Source organism: Durotheca rogersii, assembly GCF_024521655.1.
Source record: "Durotheca rogersii strain YMJ 92031201 chromosome Unknown GGS23scaffold_26, whole genome shotgun sequence".
NCBI classification, from domain to species: Eukaryota; Fungi; Ascomycota; class Sordariomycetes; order Xylariales; family Xylariaceae; genus Durotheca; species Durotheca rogersii.
In genome coordinates, this window is record NW_026251257.1 from 558,591 (window position 1) to 576,671 (window position 18,081).

General features: G+C 48.7%; 4 protein-coding genes across 4 annotated transcripts; 2 read left to right on the forward strand and 2 right to left on the reverse strand.

Annotated features, from left to right (window-relative positions):
* The first annotated feature begins 24 nt into the window (after window positions 1-24).
* GGS23DRAFT_252245 (DUF676-domain-containing protein) lies at window positions 25-2,267 on the forward strand. The gene is made up of 3 exons (XM_051512275.1): window positions 25-436; window positions 592-891; window positions 964-2,267. Exons 1-3 carry the CDS (start codon window positions 380-382, stop codon window positions 1,918-1,920), a joined length of 1,314 nt encoding a protein of 437 aa, XP_051368881.1. The 5' UTR covers window positions 25-379; the 3' UTR covers window positions 1,921-2,267.
* GGS23DRAFT_252277 (mitochondrial peroxiredoxin PRX1) lies at window positions 2,265-3,647 on the reverse strand. The gene has a single exon (XM_051512276.1). The coding sequence runs from the start codon at window positions 3,448-3,450 to the stop codon at window positions 2,614-2,616; it is 837 nt and encodes a 278-aa protein (XP_051368882.1). The 5' UTR covers window positions 3,451-3,647; the 3' UTR covers window positions 2,265-2,613.
* Window positions 3,648-4,118: 471 nt separating this feature from the next.
* Window positions 4,119-5,435, forward strand: GGS23DRAFT_599823 (DNA glycosylase; the record flags this gene model as incomplete). Its single annotated transcript, XM_051518980.1, has 1 exon — window positions 4,119-5,435. One exon carries the CDS (start codon window positions 4,119-4,121, stop codon window positions 5,433-5,435), a length of 1,317 nt encoding a protein of 438 aa, XP_051368883.1.
* Window positions 5,436-7,136: 1,701 nt separating this feature from the next.
* On the reverse strand, window positions 7,137-7,522 carry GGS23DRAFT_599824 (uncharacterized protein; the record flags this gene model as incomplete). Its single annotated transcript, XM_051518981.1, has 2 exons — window positions 7,137-7,211; window positions 7,295-7,522. 2 exons carry the CDS (start codon window positions 7,520-7,522, stop codon window positions 7,137-7,139), a joined length of 303 nt encoding a protein of 100 aa, XP_051368884.1.
* Between the last annotated feature and the right edge of the window lie 10,559 nt (window positions 7,523-18,081).

Sequence of the window (18,081 nt, forward strand, 5' to 3'; positions counted from 1 at the left end):
CAATCTGCCCCCCCCTCTCGCGGCGCTTGACCCCTGCGTCACCACCTGACATCGTTGGTAAACCCGCCTGTGTCCTCAAAGACGGGACCCTCGGGTTAGCTATTCCGCGCTGTCGTTATGTCCGAGACAGCGCCAACCACACCCGTCCTGGGTCATCTACGCTATTAATATAGATCCTAGGTATCCCTCGGGACACACCAGGACACCCTAGGACACCCTAATAGTCTCATGATTCCGACCTGAGCCACACGGTCTCTCTCTTTCCTTGTGTCGCCAGCACCCTCGCAGCCCGTCGGCTTTTAAATAGACCCTGCTACCCTCGCACGCTCGAGAGTGCACGGCACCGGTCGGGAAACAACATCGAACTAGCGAACCCATCATGGAATACAACGGCGGGAGTTTGGCGTCGGATCACCTCTGCGTGCTCGTCCATGGGGTACGTGTAGCATACCTAATATTTTCCCCTACGGTGGCCCACCCCTGCCTCAGGACTCAGGGGTTCCCGGTTGTCTAACGTATGAGTAGTCCGCCGGCAGTGGCGGACACCATGTATCCGCTTCATCACTAACCGTCTCCTGACCGCAACCGCAGCTCTGGGGCAACCCCGAACACATGAAATCCATCGCGAAGGCCCTACGAGATAAATATTCCGAAGACCAGCTCTACCTCCTCGTCGCCAAGCGCAACAGCGGCAGCTTTACGTACGATGGCATCGAGCTGGGTGGCGAGCGCGTGTGTCACGAGATCGAAGAAGAACTCGAGCTCATCCGAAGCAAGGGTGGAAACATCAAGAAGTTGAGCATTGTGGGATACTCCCTCGGCGGCCTCGTCGCGCGGTATGCCGTCGGACTGCTGGAGATGAGAGGCGTGCTCGATAGAGTCGAGCCAGTGGTAGGCAAAACCCCCATCCTCCCGGCCCGGCCGCGCAATCGAACCGACGACGTCTTACCATACACCGTCTAGAATTTCACCACCTTCGTGTCGCCGCACCTCGGCGTCCGGACGCCGCTGCGCGGGTGGCACAGCCAGGCCTGGAACGTCATGGCCGCCCGCACGCTCTCCATGTCGGGGCGCCAGCTGTTCTTGATCGACGACTACCGGGACACCGGCCGGCCGCTGCTCTCCGTGCTCACCGACCCGGAGTCGATATTCATGTCGGGCCTCAAGAAGTTCGCCCGCCGCACGCTGTACACCAACGCGGTCAACGACCGCAGCGCCGTCTACTACACCACGTGCATCGCCAAGACGGACCCCTACGCGGACCGGGGCCGCATCCAGGCGCACTACCTCGAGGGCTACGAGGACGTCATCCTCGACCCGCTCAACCCGGTCTCGCTCGCCGCCCCGAAGCGCGAGCGCCGCACCCTCGCCGGCGCCGCGTCCCACGGCCTGCGCCAGGCGCCGACCATGGTCGCGCTCGCCGTCTTCATCCCGATCGGCGTGACGGCGTTCCTGCTGACGTCGGTCGTGCAGACCTTCCGCAGCCTGCAGCGCATCCGGCTGCACGAGTCCGGCCTCGCCGGCATCCGCGTCGAGAACTACCGGTCGCCCATCTGGACCAAGGACATCCGCGGCACCGTCGAGGACGTCTACGAGAACCTCAACAGCTCCCAGGGGCCGTCGTACCTGCCGCCCGCCGGCGACGGCAGCCCCCTCGACGAGACCGGTGACGAGACCGAGAGCGACCCGATCGCCCTCAAACGCCGGCAGTCCCACCCCCAGTTCCCGACCCTCGCCCTCGCGCCCGCCCAGTTCGCCATGATCGACGAGCTCGACAAGGTCGGCTGGCGCAAGTACCCCGTCTGGATCCACAAGGTCCGCCACAGCCACGCGGCCATCATCGTTCGGTCCGACACGTCGAGGTTCAGCGAGGGTTTCGTCGTGCTTCGGCACTTCGTCGACAAGGAGTTCCTCATCTGAGACTTTTTTTTTGCTCCCTCCTCGATCGCAGTTACGCCCCACCCCACACGGACTAAGGTTTGTATAGTACGTCCGATTACCAGACCCTATTTTTTTTTTCTCTCTCTCTATAGACTTGTAGACCTACCCAGGCGTTTGGCACCGAGCAGAGCGCAGACGGAACGGCGCGGAAGGAAAGAAAGGGAAACGATCCGCGTGAGAGCGTGAGTGAGCAAAGCGAACAACGTGGTTTGTATTGCTGGCTGATACCCTCGACGTAAAGGATTGACTTGTAGCTGGCTGCAGCGCTTGGCTTTAATAGACGAGCAAGGGTGTCCTCGGGCCGACAGGGAAGAAACTGTAGATTATCCTCGGACGGGATCTGTCCACCCTTCTAGTCTATATAATAACATCATCGAACTAGCCATACAAGTGCACAGCGAGTGATGCCGAGACCTGTCTAGAAACCTATCCCCAGCGGGTCTGGGTTTATGGTCCCGCTGCTACATGTCAAGTTTTCTTTTTTCTATTGTCCTATTATTTTCGTCCGAGTGCGTATATCTTCGGACTTCCTCCCATAGCATGTAAGCGCAGACGCAGAAACAAAGGCTGCGGAGTAGGGTGTGTTGCCATTCCAATCCGAACTAGCAACCGAGCTTAGGCCCACTCGTGCTCCTCCTTCCCGTAGGACGGCAGCGGGAGAGACGCGCCTCGTCAGACCTTGGCGAAGCGCAGGTAGGGCTTGACCTCGCGGACGTCCTTGAACTTCTTCCTGGCGTCCTCGGTGGAGACGCTGGGGGGCACGATGACGTCGTCGCCGGGGGTCCAGTTGATGGGGGTGGCGACGCCGCTGCGGTCGACGGTCTGGAGGGAGTCGACGACGCGGAGGACCTCGGCGGCGTTGCGGCCGGTGCTGGCGGGGTAGGCCATGGTGAGGCGGATCTTGCGGGCGGGGTCGATGACGAAGACGGAGCGGATGGTGGGGGCGGGGCCGCGGCCGGCGTCGGCGTTGGCGACGCCCTGGGCGTCGACCATGTCGTAGAGGTAGGCGACGCGGCGGTCGGCGTCGGCGATGATGGGGAAGCTCACGCGCGCGCCGGCCACCTCGTCGATGTCGCCGACCCACCGCTCGTGCGAGCCCACGTCGTCCGCGCTCAGCCCGATCATCTTGACGCCGCGCCGCGCGAACTCGGGCGCCAGCCGCGCGAACGCGCCCAGCTCCGTCGTGCACACCGGCGTGAAGTCCGCCGGGTGCGAGAACAGGATCGCCCACGACTTGTCCAGCCACGTGTGGAAGTCGATGTCGCCCTGCGTCGTCTTGGCCTGGAAGTTCGGCGCCTCGCTGCCCAGCCGCAGGCGCGGCTGCTCCGGCAGCGCCGAGGTCGCCAGGAGGCGTCGCGAGAGGGGCTGCTGCGCCGTTCGCACGGTCGCCGCCACCGGCACCACCGACCACTTCATCGTGATCACCGGCGACGCAGCCATCTTGGGGAGCGCGAGGCGTGGGGCTAGCGTGGTGGCGCGGGCGGCACTACGGGCAAAGAGAGCTGCCATGGTCAGTGTCGAGATGTGTATCTGAATTCTGATCTACCTCGATATCTGGGTGTGCGTGTTGGTCGCCGTCTCGGGAGCTGGTTGAATTTTTTTGGTGGGAGGAAGAGTCATAGGCGCCTCCGACTTCGAGCTAGACCACTTCCCTAAGCAAGCCCGGTACCTACCTAGGTAGGTACCGAGATACGTGGAGAGCTGGGAGAATCATGGTTTCTTCATGAGTTCGTCATTGCGTAACGGCGCAACGGCGCAAACGGCGGAGGGGCGGAGGGGCGGAGGGGCGGAGGGGCGGAGGGGCGGAGGGGCGGGGCAGCAACGGCGCCAAGACGAAACGGGTAGCCAGCTATGGCGGGGCCCTTGCAGAGCCAAGAATCGATTAGTCAGTCAGGGTGGGCGCAGTGCAGGGTCCATCCTGCGATCCGTCGCGTCGGCATGCGAGCTGGAGGGACCGAAGGTACCGACGCGTCAGACATTCCAGATATAGGGGCTTCCAGTTCGACCATTGTGCAACTCCGAATCAACTTGAACGCGACAAAAAATAGGGAGGGAAGAAAGGAGAAGAAGAGACAGTCTCGTCATTGAAGTATTGGACATACATACCTACCTACCTAATTTCTTGCATGCCCATCCCCCGACCGCGCTTCCTCGAAGCAACCCGTATCCTCACCCCCATGCCGCCTCCTCGACCGGCCCCGTCGTCGCCGCCGCGCCGCATCACGAGGGCCTCGCTCGCGCGCTTCAAGTACGGCGCCAGCGACGACGGCTCCAGCGCCAAAGAGAACTCGACGCCGCCCCCGCATCCCTCCGCCTCCGCTGCTGCGACTACGACCGCGGCTACCCTCTGCGCGGACATCGAAGATGTCATACCGAACGCGAGCGCGACGTCGCGGAAGCGAAAGCGGACCGCCCTGCTCGAAACAACAACGACGACGACGACAACCTCCCAGCCCCCGCGACGGCGCGCCGTCAAGACCGAGATAAAGGCCGAGCTCGAGACGGACGACGCGGCAAGCGAAACAAAGGCGAAGCAGGCAGCGCTGCTAGCTTCCGAAGCACCCGCAACAGCAGCAGCAAGCGGCGGCGGTGGCAGCAAGAAGCGGCAGCGCAAGCCGGCGCGGAAGACGGTCGACGCGGCGACGGGCGAGACGCGGGTGGAGCCGCCGGCGGACTGGGAGACGGTGTACGCGCTGGTGAAGGCGATGCGGGGGCCGGGGGGCGTGGCGGCGGACGCGCCGGTGGACACGATGGGGTGCGAGCGGCTGGCGGAGGCGGGGGCGAGCGAGCGGGACCGGCGGTTCCAGACGCTGGTGGCGCTGATGCTGTCGTCGCAGACGCGGGACGCGGTGAACGCGGGGGCGATGCGGCGGCTGCAGGGGGAGCTGGAGGCGGCGCCGGGGGCGCCGCGGCGGGGGCTGACGCTGGCGAACGTGCTGGCGGCGCCGGCGGCGCGGATCGACGAGCTGATCCGCGCGGTCGGCTTCCACAACAACAAGGCGCGCTTCCTCAAGCGCGCGGCCGAGGCGCTGCGCGACGACTGGGCCGGCGACGTGCCCGACTCGCTGGCCGGCCTGCTCGCCCTCCCCGGCGTCGGCCCCAAGATGGCCCACCTCTGCCTCTCCGCCGCCTGGGGCCGCACCGAGGGCGTCGGCGTCGACGTCCACGTCCACCGCCTCACCAACCTCTGGCGCTGGCACCCCCGCGGCCCCACCCCCGGCCCCGAGGCCACCCGCCGCGCCCTCGAGGCCTGGCTCCCCCGCGACCGCTGGCGCGAGATCAACGCCCTCCTCGTCGGCTTCGGCCAGACCGTCTGCGCCCCCGTCGCGTCCGCCCGCCGCTGCGGCGACTGCGAGCTCGGCCTGCGCGGCCTGTGCCCCGCCGCGGACCGCAAGAAGGTCGCCGAGGGGCGGCGGCGCCGGGAGCGGGAGGCTGCCTGCGGCGACGGTGGTAGTAGCGGCGGCGCTGCTGTAAAGACCGAGGACGGGGAGTAGGGAGTTAACTAGGCGAGAGGGGTTACTTTGTGTCTGGGTAGGAGTAGTAGGATGCGACGTGTCCGCTACCAAGGGTGACAAGCGAACTACGTAAGTGCCTCCGGTTCCGAACCCTCCGGGGGGACTCTGGGTCATATAGCATGGATGTTTGTGGATCAGCGACAGGTACGCATTGTCTACCTATTTGGTTATTCTTTAGGTCTCTTTCCGACTGCCACACTCATGTCATTCTCAGCAGACACCCCCAACCCGTACCACCTGTTTAGGTTGGACCACACTCCCGCAGCGCTTACTCTCCCAAGTTATGTATTCTCTGATGTCTCGGTGCCGAGTAAGGGGCGTGCCGCCGACTCGTCCGCTCGGATCTCGATCGTACGGCGGCGACGCGTGTAACGTTTGGTGTGCGTAAGCCGGGTTACCTAGTCGGGTAGCTATCCATTTAGGCATTCCTCTTGATGGATGGGGAAAACCCCTTGGGAACGAATTTCCCTTTCTCCCACATGCACTTTGCGGGGCAGGTTTTCACGAGTACTCATAGACATCCATACTTTCATTCGGGACGTTCGTCTCTTACCTCTATCTGTGCACGTACGGATAGGCACACAGCAGGTCGTAACAGAGGTGGATAGGTAGGCAGTTAGGTTAGCTACCTACCTAGGTATATAGAGTATGGGCCATAGACCTTAGGTACCTAACCGTTAGTTCAAATATGCGTAAGAATATCTCTATTGCCTGTAAACTTATCACTGGGCTCGTAACGAGAAGCCTAAACCAGTAAACGAGCACATTATAGAATTAGCTTTAACGTGAAACAGATCAACCACTACTACACTAGTAAGGGTATGCGGCGAAAGGGGAGCAGAGGGAAGAGAAGGAAAAAAGAGTGAGAACGCGAGGTGGGATAGTGGCACGGTACAGGTGTTGAGTCGGCGTTGAATGGTAATAATTTCGACGTCTAGAGCATGTGGATAGTTGTTCTCACAAGCCGGCAGGATTCGACAACCTCACCCAATTGCAACTATTTTCCGAGAATAAGAATATCAACACAATACGTCACGCTCGGATGCAAAACACGCACCGAGTTGGATGCATCAATCGCAGGGCACCACGTTCACAGCACGCACGAACAAATCTGCAGAGGGTGGAATCAAATCTCATAGGAGAGGCTGCCCCCTCCTTCCAGCGCGATAGAAGGGAAGATAGGGGGAAGAGGAGGAACCTCGAAGGGGGTCCTGCTAGTCGACTATATACAGTGTTATGCAATCCCACAGCAGGCTCTGCATGCGGACTCGAGGTGTGGGTATGGATCAAACGCCCGTGTATCGCCAGGAATCAATGCCGCTAGAACCGAAGAGAGAGAGAACTCCGGGGCGTCGGTCTATCCGTGTGCGCCATCGCAGACTGCAAAAAAAGAAACGGACGTAGCCGTCCTAGGGTCACTGGCCGGACGCCGTGCTCGGGAAGAGAAATGGGGGGGGGCCGCGGTCCAGTGAGCCGTTCCGTTGCTGGCGCGCTCGGTCGGGCGATCTGAGTGTCCGCAGAGACGTTGGGCTCGCCGAGAGCGGGAAAGCGAGGTACGGCCTGAGGGGTCGGTGCGGTGGAAGTCTGGTTCGTCGAAGTCGTAGTAGCTAGTCATTAGGCATAATTGAGGTTGTGTTTGTGATGGTGACGGTGGCGGCCGCAGCGCGGTCGAAACGTCACTTATACGCCTCGGATCACCTGTGTCCGCTCGGCCTCGAGCTGGGCAGCATTCCGCTCGTGTGACTCCTTCTTGCACTAGGAATGCGAGGAGTTGAGTCAGCAAATCCAGTCGAAACCTCGAGAAGACCAGACTCGCTGAGATAGTCGGCCAGGCCGACCAGCCACCACTGGGTGGTGGGGCAGTCGGAGCCGCCTGACACGAGGGAGGAGGAGAGCGAGGACGCGGAATCATGATCGCTTACATCTTCTAGTCCACTGCACTTGTGGTCCTCCAGCAACCGGTGCTTCGCGCAGAAGTGCCCGTCGCAGAAACCGCAGTCACCAATAATACGCTGGGCAGCAGACCTGCATTCCTTGAAGGTGCAGCGGGGCTTTTGGGGCGCCATGGTGGTAGGAAGTGAAGATGAGTCGGGAAGGTCGGTGTGCGTGCGTGCGTGTAGGGTAGTGTAGTGTAGTGTAGTGTAGTGTAATGTAGTCTGGCGTATTTAGTCGACGACGACCTTTGTGGTGTTTGCAGAACGTAAGATGTTCCCGTCGTGGTCTTTGTTGGTTGGGGAGAGGGTGGTGTCTCAAGGTGGCTGAGTTCGGAATAGATGGGAGAATTAAGAGGAACCGAGGTAGCTAGCGGTCGATGAGTTAGACGACGAGGGCCCTTTTAAATAAAGAGACGCTGGGGCGGATGGATACCGTGGTGGAGACGGCGCCTTGACCAGGTTGGCGGGAAAGGAAAAGGGAAAAAAAAAAGGAGGGAACGATAAGAGGCTGAATGGGATGGTTGGATTGTACCACGAGCAGGCGAAGTGGCCGCGGGCCGGGTAGCGAACGGGAGACAGAGACGATGGTGACTTACAGAAATTGGGGCTTAGATCAGGACAGACTTGGCATTCGCCACGGGGTGGGCCAAGTGTTGTCCCTGATAGCGTGGGCAGGTCTCTCTCTCTCGTGAATCTCGGGGAACAATAGGGAGAGGTGAGAATGGGGGACGAGCAGACCGGGGGAGGAGGAGGAGGAGGAGGAGGAGGAGGAAAGCGAAGAATTATCAATGGCAAGGGTGGTTTGATCTGGCCACGGCAGGGAGTGAGCGAGTGGTCCCTCGTATCAGTGAATGACTGACTCTCCGGGATGGCTGGCGGCGAGGATGATGAATGGAACCAGGTGGAATGGGCTGGTTATTAGTTCGCTAGCGTAGGCGGGTGGGCAAAGGTTGAGGCGGACGGGATCATCGTTGTGATTTGGCGATCCTCAGTTGGCCCGGCCGATGGCCAAAAGGTCATCAGCCAGCCGCTAGGGGGGCAGGTGGTAGGAGGCCGGCAGGTAGGTTAGGTAGGTGAACAATGTGTATGCGGTGCCATGTATGTAAGTATATACATATAGGAGGTATGTGTAGGTACGTAGGTATGTATATGTGAGGATGGATGGGATGGATGGGCGGATGGACGGGCGGATGGAGAGAGAGAGACAGGTAGAAGGCGGTCGGCGGGCGGCAGGTTAGGTAGGTTAGGTAGGTATCGCTCGTGATGACGAACGAATCCGCAACAAGGCTCCGAAAGCGGGAGGCGAGCCGATTAGGTCCTGTCTATCGTTTCCAGGGTACTTAGATTGGCTTACATGGGGTACTTGTCCTCGCATACGGCCATGCACGACGACCTCATGTATCTGCATAGGTAGCTTATTTGCCTACCGACCTTCGTCTGCAGATCCACACAAATCGATGGATGTCGCGGATGGGGGAGGTGGCCAGGTGTCTCGTGAGACGGGGCGGGCTGGTACCTCCTCCTCCCGCCGCCCTCCGTACTTGGGTACCCACGTAGTGACCCCAAAGGGCGACCCCAAATGCGAAGAGGTCATCTCCAACACCGGGAGCAGGGATGCGGTCAGGTCAGGTCATGTTGCGTTGGTACTATTTGCAGACTTGTAAGCCTTAGTACCTACCTAACCCTGATATGAGCGCAGGTACCTAGGGCTAGGTACTTAGATCTAGAACAGTGCTGTAATATACAATGGAAACCTACTGCTCATAATACCTGTTAATCGAGCTCCATTAGCACTGGTACCTAATGTAGGAGGTATCGATAGTAGGTACGTACCAGAGACCGGGCAGGGAGCAGGGCCTGGGGAAGAGACAGGGGAGGCCGATTAAGGAGCGATGAAATTACTTAGGTACAAGATCGGCCCAAGTCAGCAAATCACCACATATCAACCTACCCAGCTTGCGATTCGGAATTTCGGGGTAAAAAGGCGCATGCAACCTCCAAATGCCCACCCAGTGCCATAAGCAGGTACAGACTAATACCCGAGTGCTGACTGCGGTAGGTAGGCTTAAGCCTGCTGAGACATGAAACGAAGGGGAGCGTGGCCAATATACGACCTGAGTAAGTCTGCACTCGACATACCTAGCTTCTACTGAGTAGAGTATACGACAACACCCTGGGCACTTGAGGCCTGTGTGGAAGAATCCTTAGGTAGGCAGAGGTATCTAAGCCACATAGCCAGGCACAGAGGGAGTGTGGCCTGTTCTGCCCTGGACAGGCTCGCCCTAGGCTCGGTCGACGTCAACAGGTACCTACCTAACGCAGCACAAGCTTCCAGTCAGGGTTGCAAAAAAAGTTAAAGTTTTTAAGTTAAGTTTAAGTTTTTTAAGTTAAGTTAAGTTTAAGTTAAGTTTTTTTCAGCTTAAGTTAAGTTAAGTTTTTTTCTACTTAAGTTAAGTTAAGTTTAGTTTTTTTTAGTTTAAGTTAAGTTAAGTTTAAGTTTAAGTTTAAGTTTTTTTAAGTTTTTTAAGTTTTTTTTAAGTTTTTTTATGCTAGAAATATGTATAAATTTTATGATTTTTATACATTTTATGCATTTTATACCTTTATACTATAGTAGTACGGTAAGACATGCCCTCTTAATGCATTACGTAATACGCTACGATAGGCCTTATACCTATATAGAGTAACTATAATACCCGTAAGTACGGGATATGCTATGCTTACCATTTAGTTTATTACCTATATAGATTACTATCTTTATTATTTTTACCTTAATTAAAGATTTATTTTTACCATTAGATTCGTCGTTCTCTAATTAGTATATCTATTTTAATTATAGGCGCTTAAGTTACTTCGTCGTACTACTATAGCCGAATAAGTAACTTTTGCGTTTTACCTCTTTTCTTTCCTTACGAGTCTATAGATCAGCCCAACTAGTCCCCTGAACCTTACCCCAAAGCGGGTCACGGCTTCCTGAAGATTCTATTAGCTCTTTCCTACGACCGTACTCCACTAGTTAGTTAGGGTAAGATCCTTTTGATTACTTAAGCCTCTACCACCGCTACCACCGCTACTACTGCTACCACTACTACTACTACCACCAAGTTAACTATACCACTAGGTTAACTATACTACTACCGCCGCTACCACTACCACTACCGTTAATCTAATTATTTATTAGATACTCCTAGGGTAACTTTTAATCACGAAAAAGAATAAATTAAGTATACGTTCGTACGGTAGTAAGGAGGAGCAGAGCGTACGCGATACTAGAAACCCGGATAAGTTCATTCGAAAGTATACTCTATCGAAGACTATAATACGTACGATAGTCTAAGATAAATAAAACTAATATCGCTATACTAATCGAGAGGCAAGAAATCTAATATAGTTATCGTATCTTAGCTATGTCTCTTAGTCGTAGAGATATAATAGTTACTAGCCCGAAGGCATAAAAAGTAAGGGAAGAAAAGGGGTAAAACGTAAAAGTTACTTATTCGGTTATAGCGATACGACGAAGTAACTTAAGCGCTTATAACTAAAATAGATATATTAATCGGAGAACGACGAATTTAATAGTAAAAACGAATCTTTAATTAAGGTAAAAATAATAAAGATAGTAATTTAGTTAGGTAATAATCTAAATAATAAATATAGTATGTCCCGTACTTACGGGAGCTATGGTTACTTTATATAGGTATAAGGCCTATCGTAGCGTATTACGTAATATATTAAGAGGATATGTCTTACCGTACTACTATAGCCTCCTTAGTTTAATTATACCGTAAGGGATAATTAAATTAAAAAGAGTAGTACGGTATATTCCGATTAATATCTTCCCTTAAAAATTACCGCGAAACTTTATTCTACCGGCTATTATTTAATTATTACCGTCGTACCTTTAGCTTTTCGTTTAATATTATAAGAGGGCTTCTTTATTACTTTACGGCTAACTTAATCTAGTTTACCCTCGCTAATCTAACCCGATCGGCGTTCTCCTTCTTTATTTCGGCTACCTTCTTCTTGGTTTCGTTTTAGCCCTCTTAATTAAGGGAATAATAAGGGAGCGGGCGCGTCCCGAGGGTTAATTAGGTATCTTTTCTCTACTTATACGGTATAAAGGTCTCCCTCGATTAGAAAGCCTTAATCCTTTTTAGTTCGGGGGAAAGAAAGAGACGCGCTATAACCTTAATAAGGTTATTATAACGGAGGTTTACGTCCGCTAATACGAGAAAGTAAGGGAAATTAAGTATTAAGGTTATAAAGGAACGACGGACTTCGGCTTATACGATAAACCGAACGGAAGATTTACGGCTAGGGGGTTCGCCGATCGGCGTACTTTAGGCGGATATTATAGCGTTAATAAGGTTAATTTACTTTTAATAATTTACGGCTTACCGAAGACGCTTAACGATACCTATTTCTTTCTTTAAAACTCGAACGCTATAAAATTATTCCATTACCTCGGCGTATTTTTTTATAGTATTAAGGGGATCGAGCCCTTTATTTTCTTATGCTTAACGGGCGACCTCGATCGGTCGTTTAAAGATAAGATACGATAGAATGCCGCTTTAAAAACCGTAGCTATAATTATCTTATTAGTTTATTAACGCGATATAGTAAGTAAACTAAGGGGTTATACCGGGCTCGAGGCTGCCGTTTTCTTAGGTTCGCCGTAATTAACCGAGCGCGTACGCCGCCCGATCGAAGGCGCCGTCCTTAATTATATTAAAGCTATATAGTTTCCGGAGCTTAGGAAGGTATAGCGCTACGGCGAAATAAGCCTAGGAGAACTTTTCGGGGTTAGTAATGATTCGTTCGAGGTTTATTAGGTCCGTATAGATCGTAAAGACTAAAGTAAAAGCGGAGTTATCGAGGAGGTATTAGCGGGTTAGGAAATCGAACGATCCTACCGATCGATAGCCTATCGTTTAATACGGGTCTACTTCGAAGGCCGCCTTTTTATCTTCGAGGTCGTAATTAGTTATAATATAAAAGGCGCGGATATCCTCGTTAATAAGGTAGTCGTAACGGGCGACGTAAACGAAAGAGTTAACTAGGGTTACCTTCGTTTACTTTTATAGCTACTAGTTTATAGTTCGGGGTCGATTAACGGATAACCGGAAGGCCTAGGTTATATCGGATCTTAGTTCGATCGGACCCTTCCCCGAATCGTAATTATTTAGAGTACTAAGCTAATACTTCTTTATATTACTTTAGTTATCTTTACTACCGTAAATCTCCCGTAGGAGTTTAATTAAGTCGGCTAGATCGGCGCGACGTACGTCTTTATAAACGGAGGAAAGGAAAAAGAAAAGGGGGATTCCGGCGGAACGGGGGGAAGATATAATGAAAATAAAAAAAAGAATTAAGGAAAGGAAAAGAAAAGATAATAAGTTAAAGGTAAAAATAAGAATTTAAATTAATAATAAGAAAGGTAGGCTAGAGATTAATAGGAATATAATAATTATAGGGGGAGGGGTTTTAAAATAAAATACCTAAAGAGGAAAAAGAAAAGGAGGAAGGGAAACGTATCGACGATATAATTAGATATACCTTTACGGTTAACGCTTTAGGAAAGCGCGTTTCCCTACGTACGTATAGAGCTATAATAAAAGACGCGTTAATTTATAACTTCTTATTATATACTTTTAATAAAGTAATAAGTACGTACGTTCGTAGACTCGTAATTAAACGTAGGCTAAGGTAGGTATTATCGAGACTCTCTTAAGTACGGTACTTACGACCTAGGTAATATATTAGATTCTTTCGTTCTCGTCCGACCTTCCTTCTTATTTCTCGCTATTTTACGGTTCCGATTTATTTCCTCTTTTTTATTTCCTAGGTCCTCTATCTTCGTTTTAATTCGTTTTTCGATTTTTCTTAATTTTAGATTTATAATTTCGTCGTTTCTATCTTTCTTTTTTATATATATATATATATAATAAATCCTATTATCTAGAAGTAATTTCTTAAACTAAACCGGGCGTCCGTCCTTAAGTTACTCGAGTAATTAAAGGCTACGGGAATTACCGACGAAGAGATTACCGAGGCGTTTAAGAAGGCTAAAGAGGATAAGAAAAAAGCCGTAACGTATTAACGGGTTAAGTCGATACCGCCGCCGGTAAACCTAATAAATAAATAGCCCGACGAATCCTTCCGCCGCCTGCCTTTTACCGAGGAGTTCCGGGACGTTAATCGGCTAATCCCTAAGCCTTAGTAGGTACCGTACGTCCCGTATTCCCGCCCGTTAGACTAAAGCCCGAAAGTAATTATCGGCCGGTAGCTCCGGGGTATCGAGGAAATTCGGGTAATAAATTAATAACGCTAGGTATATAGCTCTTAATATTAATAAGATTTATTAATCGAAGGTTATATTAATTAATAATAAGATAATTCGTAACGTTTGGTTTTATTTTTTAGGTAAGCCGGCGGCCGGCCGGTATATCGTATAGGAGATTATAAGTAAGGACTTTTAAAAGGTTACTTACTTTTAGAGTTACGTTATATCCTTCGTTCGTTACGTTTAATTCTTTCGCCGCCGGACGTTATTTATAAAGATTAATAATAAAGGCTCGGTTAATAAGTATTTCCGTCGGTTAGCGACGAACCTTTATTACGTCGTTAGCTTATTCGTTTAATAGTATGGGGTATTTAACGAGGTACCTTGTTAGTATTACGAGCGCCGGTTCGCCTCTTCCGATACCGCTAAATACGCGGGTATATAGCCCTTCTTTTCCTACCGATCCTTAGCTTTCGATCGTATCTTTAAGTATTCTTACGGTATTTATCTTTTCTTTATTAACGGGGCGCGTTATAAATTCCGGGACGAGCGGTTTATCTACTTACGGATAAGAATAGATCGTAATCTCCTTTTAATAGAGGATCTAAGTTAGGTCCTATACCCGCTTATAATACGGATAACGGGGGAGGAGTTATTATTTATAATAAACTCGAAGATCGCTACTTTCCGGGGGTTAGGAAGTAAGTAAGTTTCTAATTTTCTTAGTAATTAGTAAGTAAAGGATAGGGTAAAAGGATAAAGAGGAAAAGAGAGGTATTAATCGGCGGGTATACGTTACTTCTGGCTTATTTTTAGACGCGTATTCCTTTTCTTTCCTTTTTCTTTTACTTTTATTAATATGAATTACTTTCCTTACTTTCCCTTTAAATATTAAAATATATTTATATTAAAATGTAATAATTACGTAATACTAAGATATTAGTATCCTAAATTCCTAACGATAAACGTAAAGGATAACTTATTTAAGTATAAGAACGCGTTAATCGGCGTTAATAATCTATGGAAATATGCTTTCTTTTAAGGTAAGAAATAAGGAAGGGCGTATTTATTAGTATTATAATTTAAGGTATTAATTTCGTATATAGGTTATTAGTTTAATAACTATATAGGGATAACTTTTTTCCTTTCTTACTTAGGAAAGCGATTATATGTTAAGCTTCTAGGCTTTATTACTCTTTGATCGGTATAGGTAGGTTATTTTAGGGTACTATGGCCTTGTTATGCTATAGTAGGAGGGTTATTTATTAAGTCGGGTCGATCTTTTTAGTCTGGTTTTATCGTTAGGTATGACTTCGTATCCTTTAAGCTTTTTATTTAATATTTTTATTATAATTCGTACCTTATCGTTCGGGGTTAATCATTTTTCTTTTTCGTTATCGATTACCGAGGATATAAGCTTTAGGCCTCCTTTAGCTTAGGGGTCGTTAGTAGTCGTCGATTCTTAGTCCTTATATTTAGTCGGTAGTAGGCGTATAGTTTATTCGTCCTCCTTCGGGTTTTTTAGTTCTTAAAACCCGTTAGTATTTTAGATAAATTTCCGTAGTTTATGGCCTAAAACCGGGTATAATAGCGTAACTCTATCCGGTTCTTTAAGCTTATAACGATTATAGCCTAGATTTTCGGCGATTAAGTACGGTTCCTTTTAGTAGTACTTTAGTTTTACGGTTATCGACTTATTTATATATCGTAGCGTATCGTATAATAGTACGAGGTCGTCGGTTTTTAGGGGCTCTTTTCGTATCCGGTAAGCGTTCTTTTCGTCCTAGTACCGGGTAGCTTCCTTATATTTAGTCGCTAGAACCTTAGCTACGGTTAATATATCTTTCTAGCGTCTTTCGATTAATCGTACGCGTATAGTTAAAAGCGATTCTCGGTCCGGGATATTCTTTTAGTTTATAATACGTTAGGTTAGGATAACGGTTTTTATCGGGATAATAGCCTTACGCCTATATATTAATTCGTATGGCGATATTCCGTATAAGCGTATCGAGGTTTTATTTACTTATATAATTACCCTTAATAGGTTCGTTTACCTTCGATCGTTACCGTTTATACCTTTTATAAGGCCTTCGCGAATTACTTTATACCTAACCTCGATTATACCTTAGGATTATAGGAAATAAATAATACCGACTTTAACTCTAGTACCGATTAGCTTTATTACTTTACGGACCTCTTTTTTATTCTCGGAACTATTATCGTACTTAATTACTAGGGGTACGCCGTACTATAGGAATATCTACTCCTAAAGGAACTTAGCGATCGTCTTAAAATCTATCTTTCTAATAACTCGGGCTTCGAGAAAGCCGGATAATTCGTTTTATATTTCGATTATTACGATAAATCCGTTATTTATTAATATATACTATACGTTTATTACCTAATAAGTAAGAACGTTAACTAGCTCGTTATATAAAGCGGGGTCGATTTTCCGGGTATTATTTCCTTTTTAATATTTAGGATACGATTTAACCTCTCGGGCGACGTATTCGAATATACCGCGCTAGTAATATAGTTTAACTATTTAATCGTAGGTCGAAATACGTTTCTTATAGCCGAAATCCTCGTAGTAATCCTTAACTATAGCTTTACGTAGTTTCTCTTAATCGATAACTCGTCGTATGTCCTTATACTTTTCGGGCTTCCTTTATAGGATACCTTCCGAAACGACGTATTTAAGCGCTTCCTTTTTAAACCGGGTCTACCGCTTTTAATACCTTATTAATCGGTTATCTTTTAATCGGCTAAGTAATTAAAATCGCGTAAGAAACGTTATTATTTTTTACGACTTTACCGATTATTCTTTCGGCGGTTATAACGATAAGGCTTTATCGCTAGATTACTCGACGACGTTAAGTAATACGATTATATTTACGTATATTATATTAAGCTATATATTAATGAAGTCCTTTATATCGCCTTTTTATTAATCGTCGTCGTCGTCGTTTAGGCCGCTAGGTTTACGTAAGAAACCGTCCGTAGCGAAGTATCTCTTGCCGGGTATATATTAAATATCGAAGCTAAATATCTTAATATAAGCTATTTACTTAATAAGGATAGCGCCCGGGAAACTAAAGAATCCGTCGTTAAGTTAAGCGATTAGTACTTTAGCGTCGGTTTTAAGTACGAAGTAAATGCCGTAAAGGTAATTTCGAAGCCGTCGTAGGAACTTAACGACTCTTAGATACTTTCGTTTCGTAGCGTCGTAATTTAACTCCGCCTTTTTTTAAATCCTTAACTCGTATCTCGAAGGTCTAAAGTTACCTTTATCGTTATCCTAACCTAATACGTAGCTTTAACCGTCTCTTAATGCGTCGACTTTTACTCGGATTAGCTATTCGATAATATAGTTTAAAATAATTAATACCGATACGTTAATAAGAGTAGTTTTAAGCGAATCCATAGTATATTATTAATCGATATCCTAAATAAAGTATATTCCTTTACGTATTAATATTAGGAAGGGTTTAGCGATTATAGCGTAATAGTCGATCTATATTCTAAAGAAAACCGTAATACCGATAAAAGACCTTACTTCGTTTATATTCTTATATAACTTTTATTCTAAAATCTTAACTATCTTCGCTTCCGAGGGCTTCCTATCGTTTATACCGTATAAATATCCGACGATTACCGTACTACCTTTATACTAAGTAAATTTAACGGCGCTAATAATAATACCGGTTAATTCGAAGTTTAAAAGGACGGCGTCGATATTCTCTAAATACTTTAAGATAAAGCGTCGTATTCCCGGAAAAGCCTCTTGGTTATCGTATCTCGATACTAACCCTTTAATACTAACGTCGTTAAAGAAGGATTCGTACTTAATAGGGACTAAATCGTAAAGAATTCGTATAACGGCTCGGAAAAAAGCGGTAACTAAGTTCGTCGCGCCTTATAATAAAGTCGTTATACGTAAAAGGCTAATAGGAATAATAAACGTAGTTAGGTTACGGTTCGTTTCCGCTAGCGTTACCTAGTCGTACCTAGAGAAAAAGTCGACGACTATAAGGATTAAATATATAACGAATTCTTAGGTAAAGGAGTCTCTATCTCGGGATAGGAAAGCGTCGCGAATAGTTTAGGCGTTAAATTTTATCGTAGAATTAATAAGTCGTAAACTACTATCTTTTTTCTCGATTACGAATTACGTATTTCGATAAGGACCGTAACTCTCTTCTAGGATTCCGTTCTTTAGTTATATACGTAAGACTTCGATTATTCGTTCCTTAAGGGATATTAGGATAGGAATGCCCTTAACCTACTAGGCGTTATATAATACCGTTTTAATTTTATAATCGGAATAAACCTTAGGTCGGATTTTCCCGATTTTAAAGAAATCCTAGGCTAAGGCTATCTCTCTTCGGTATAGGATCTTAATAAGTAC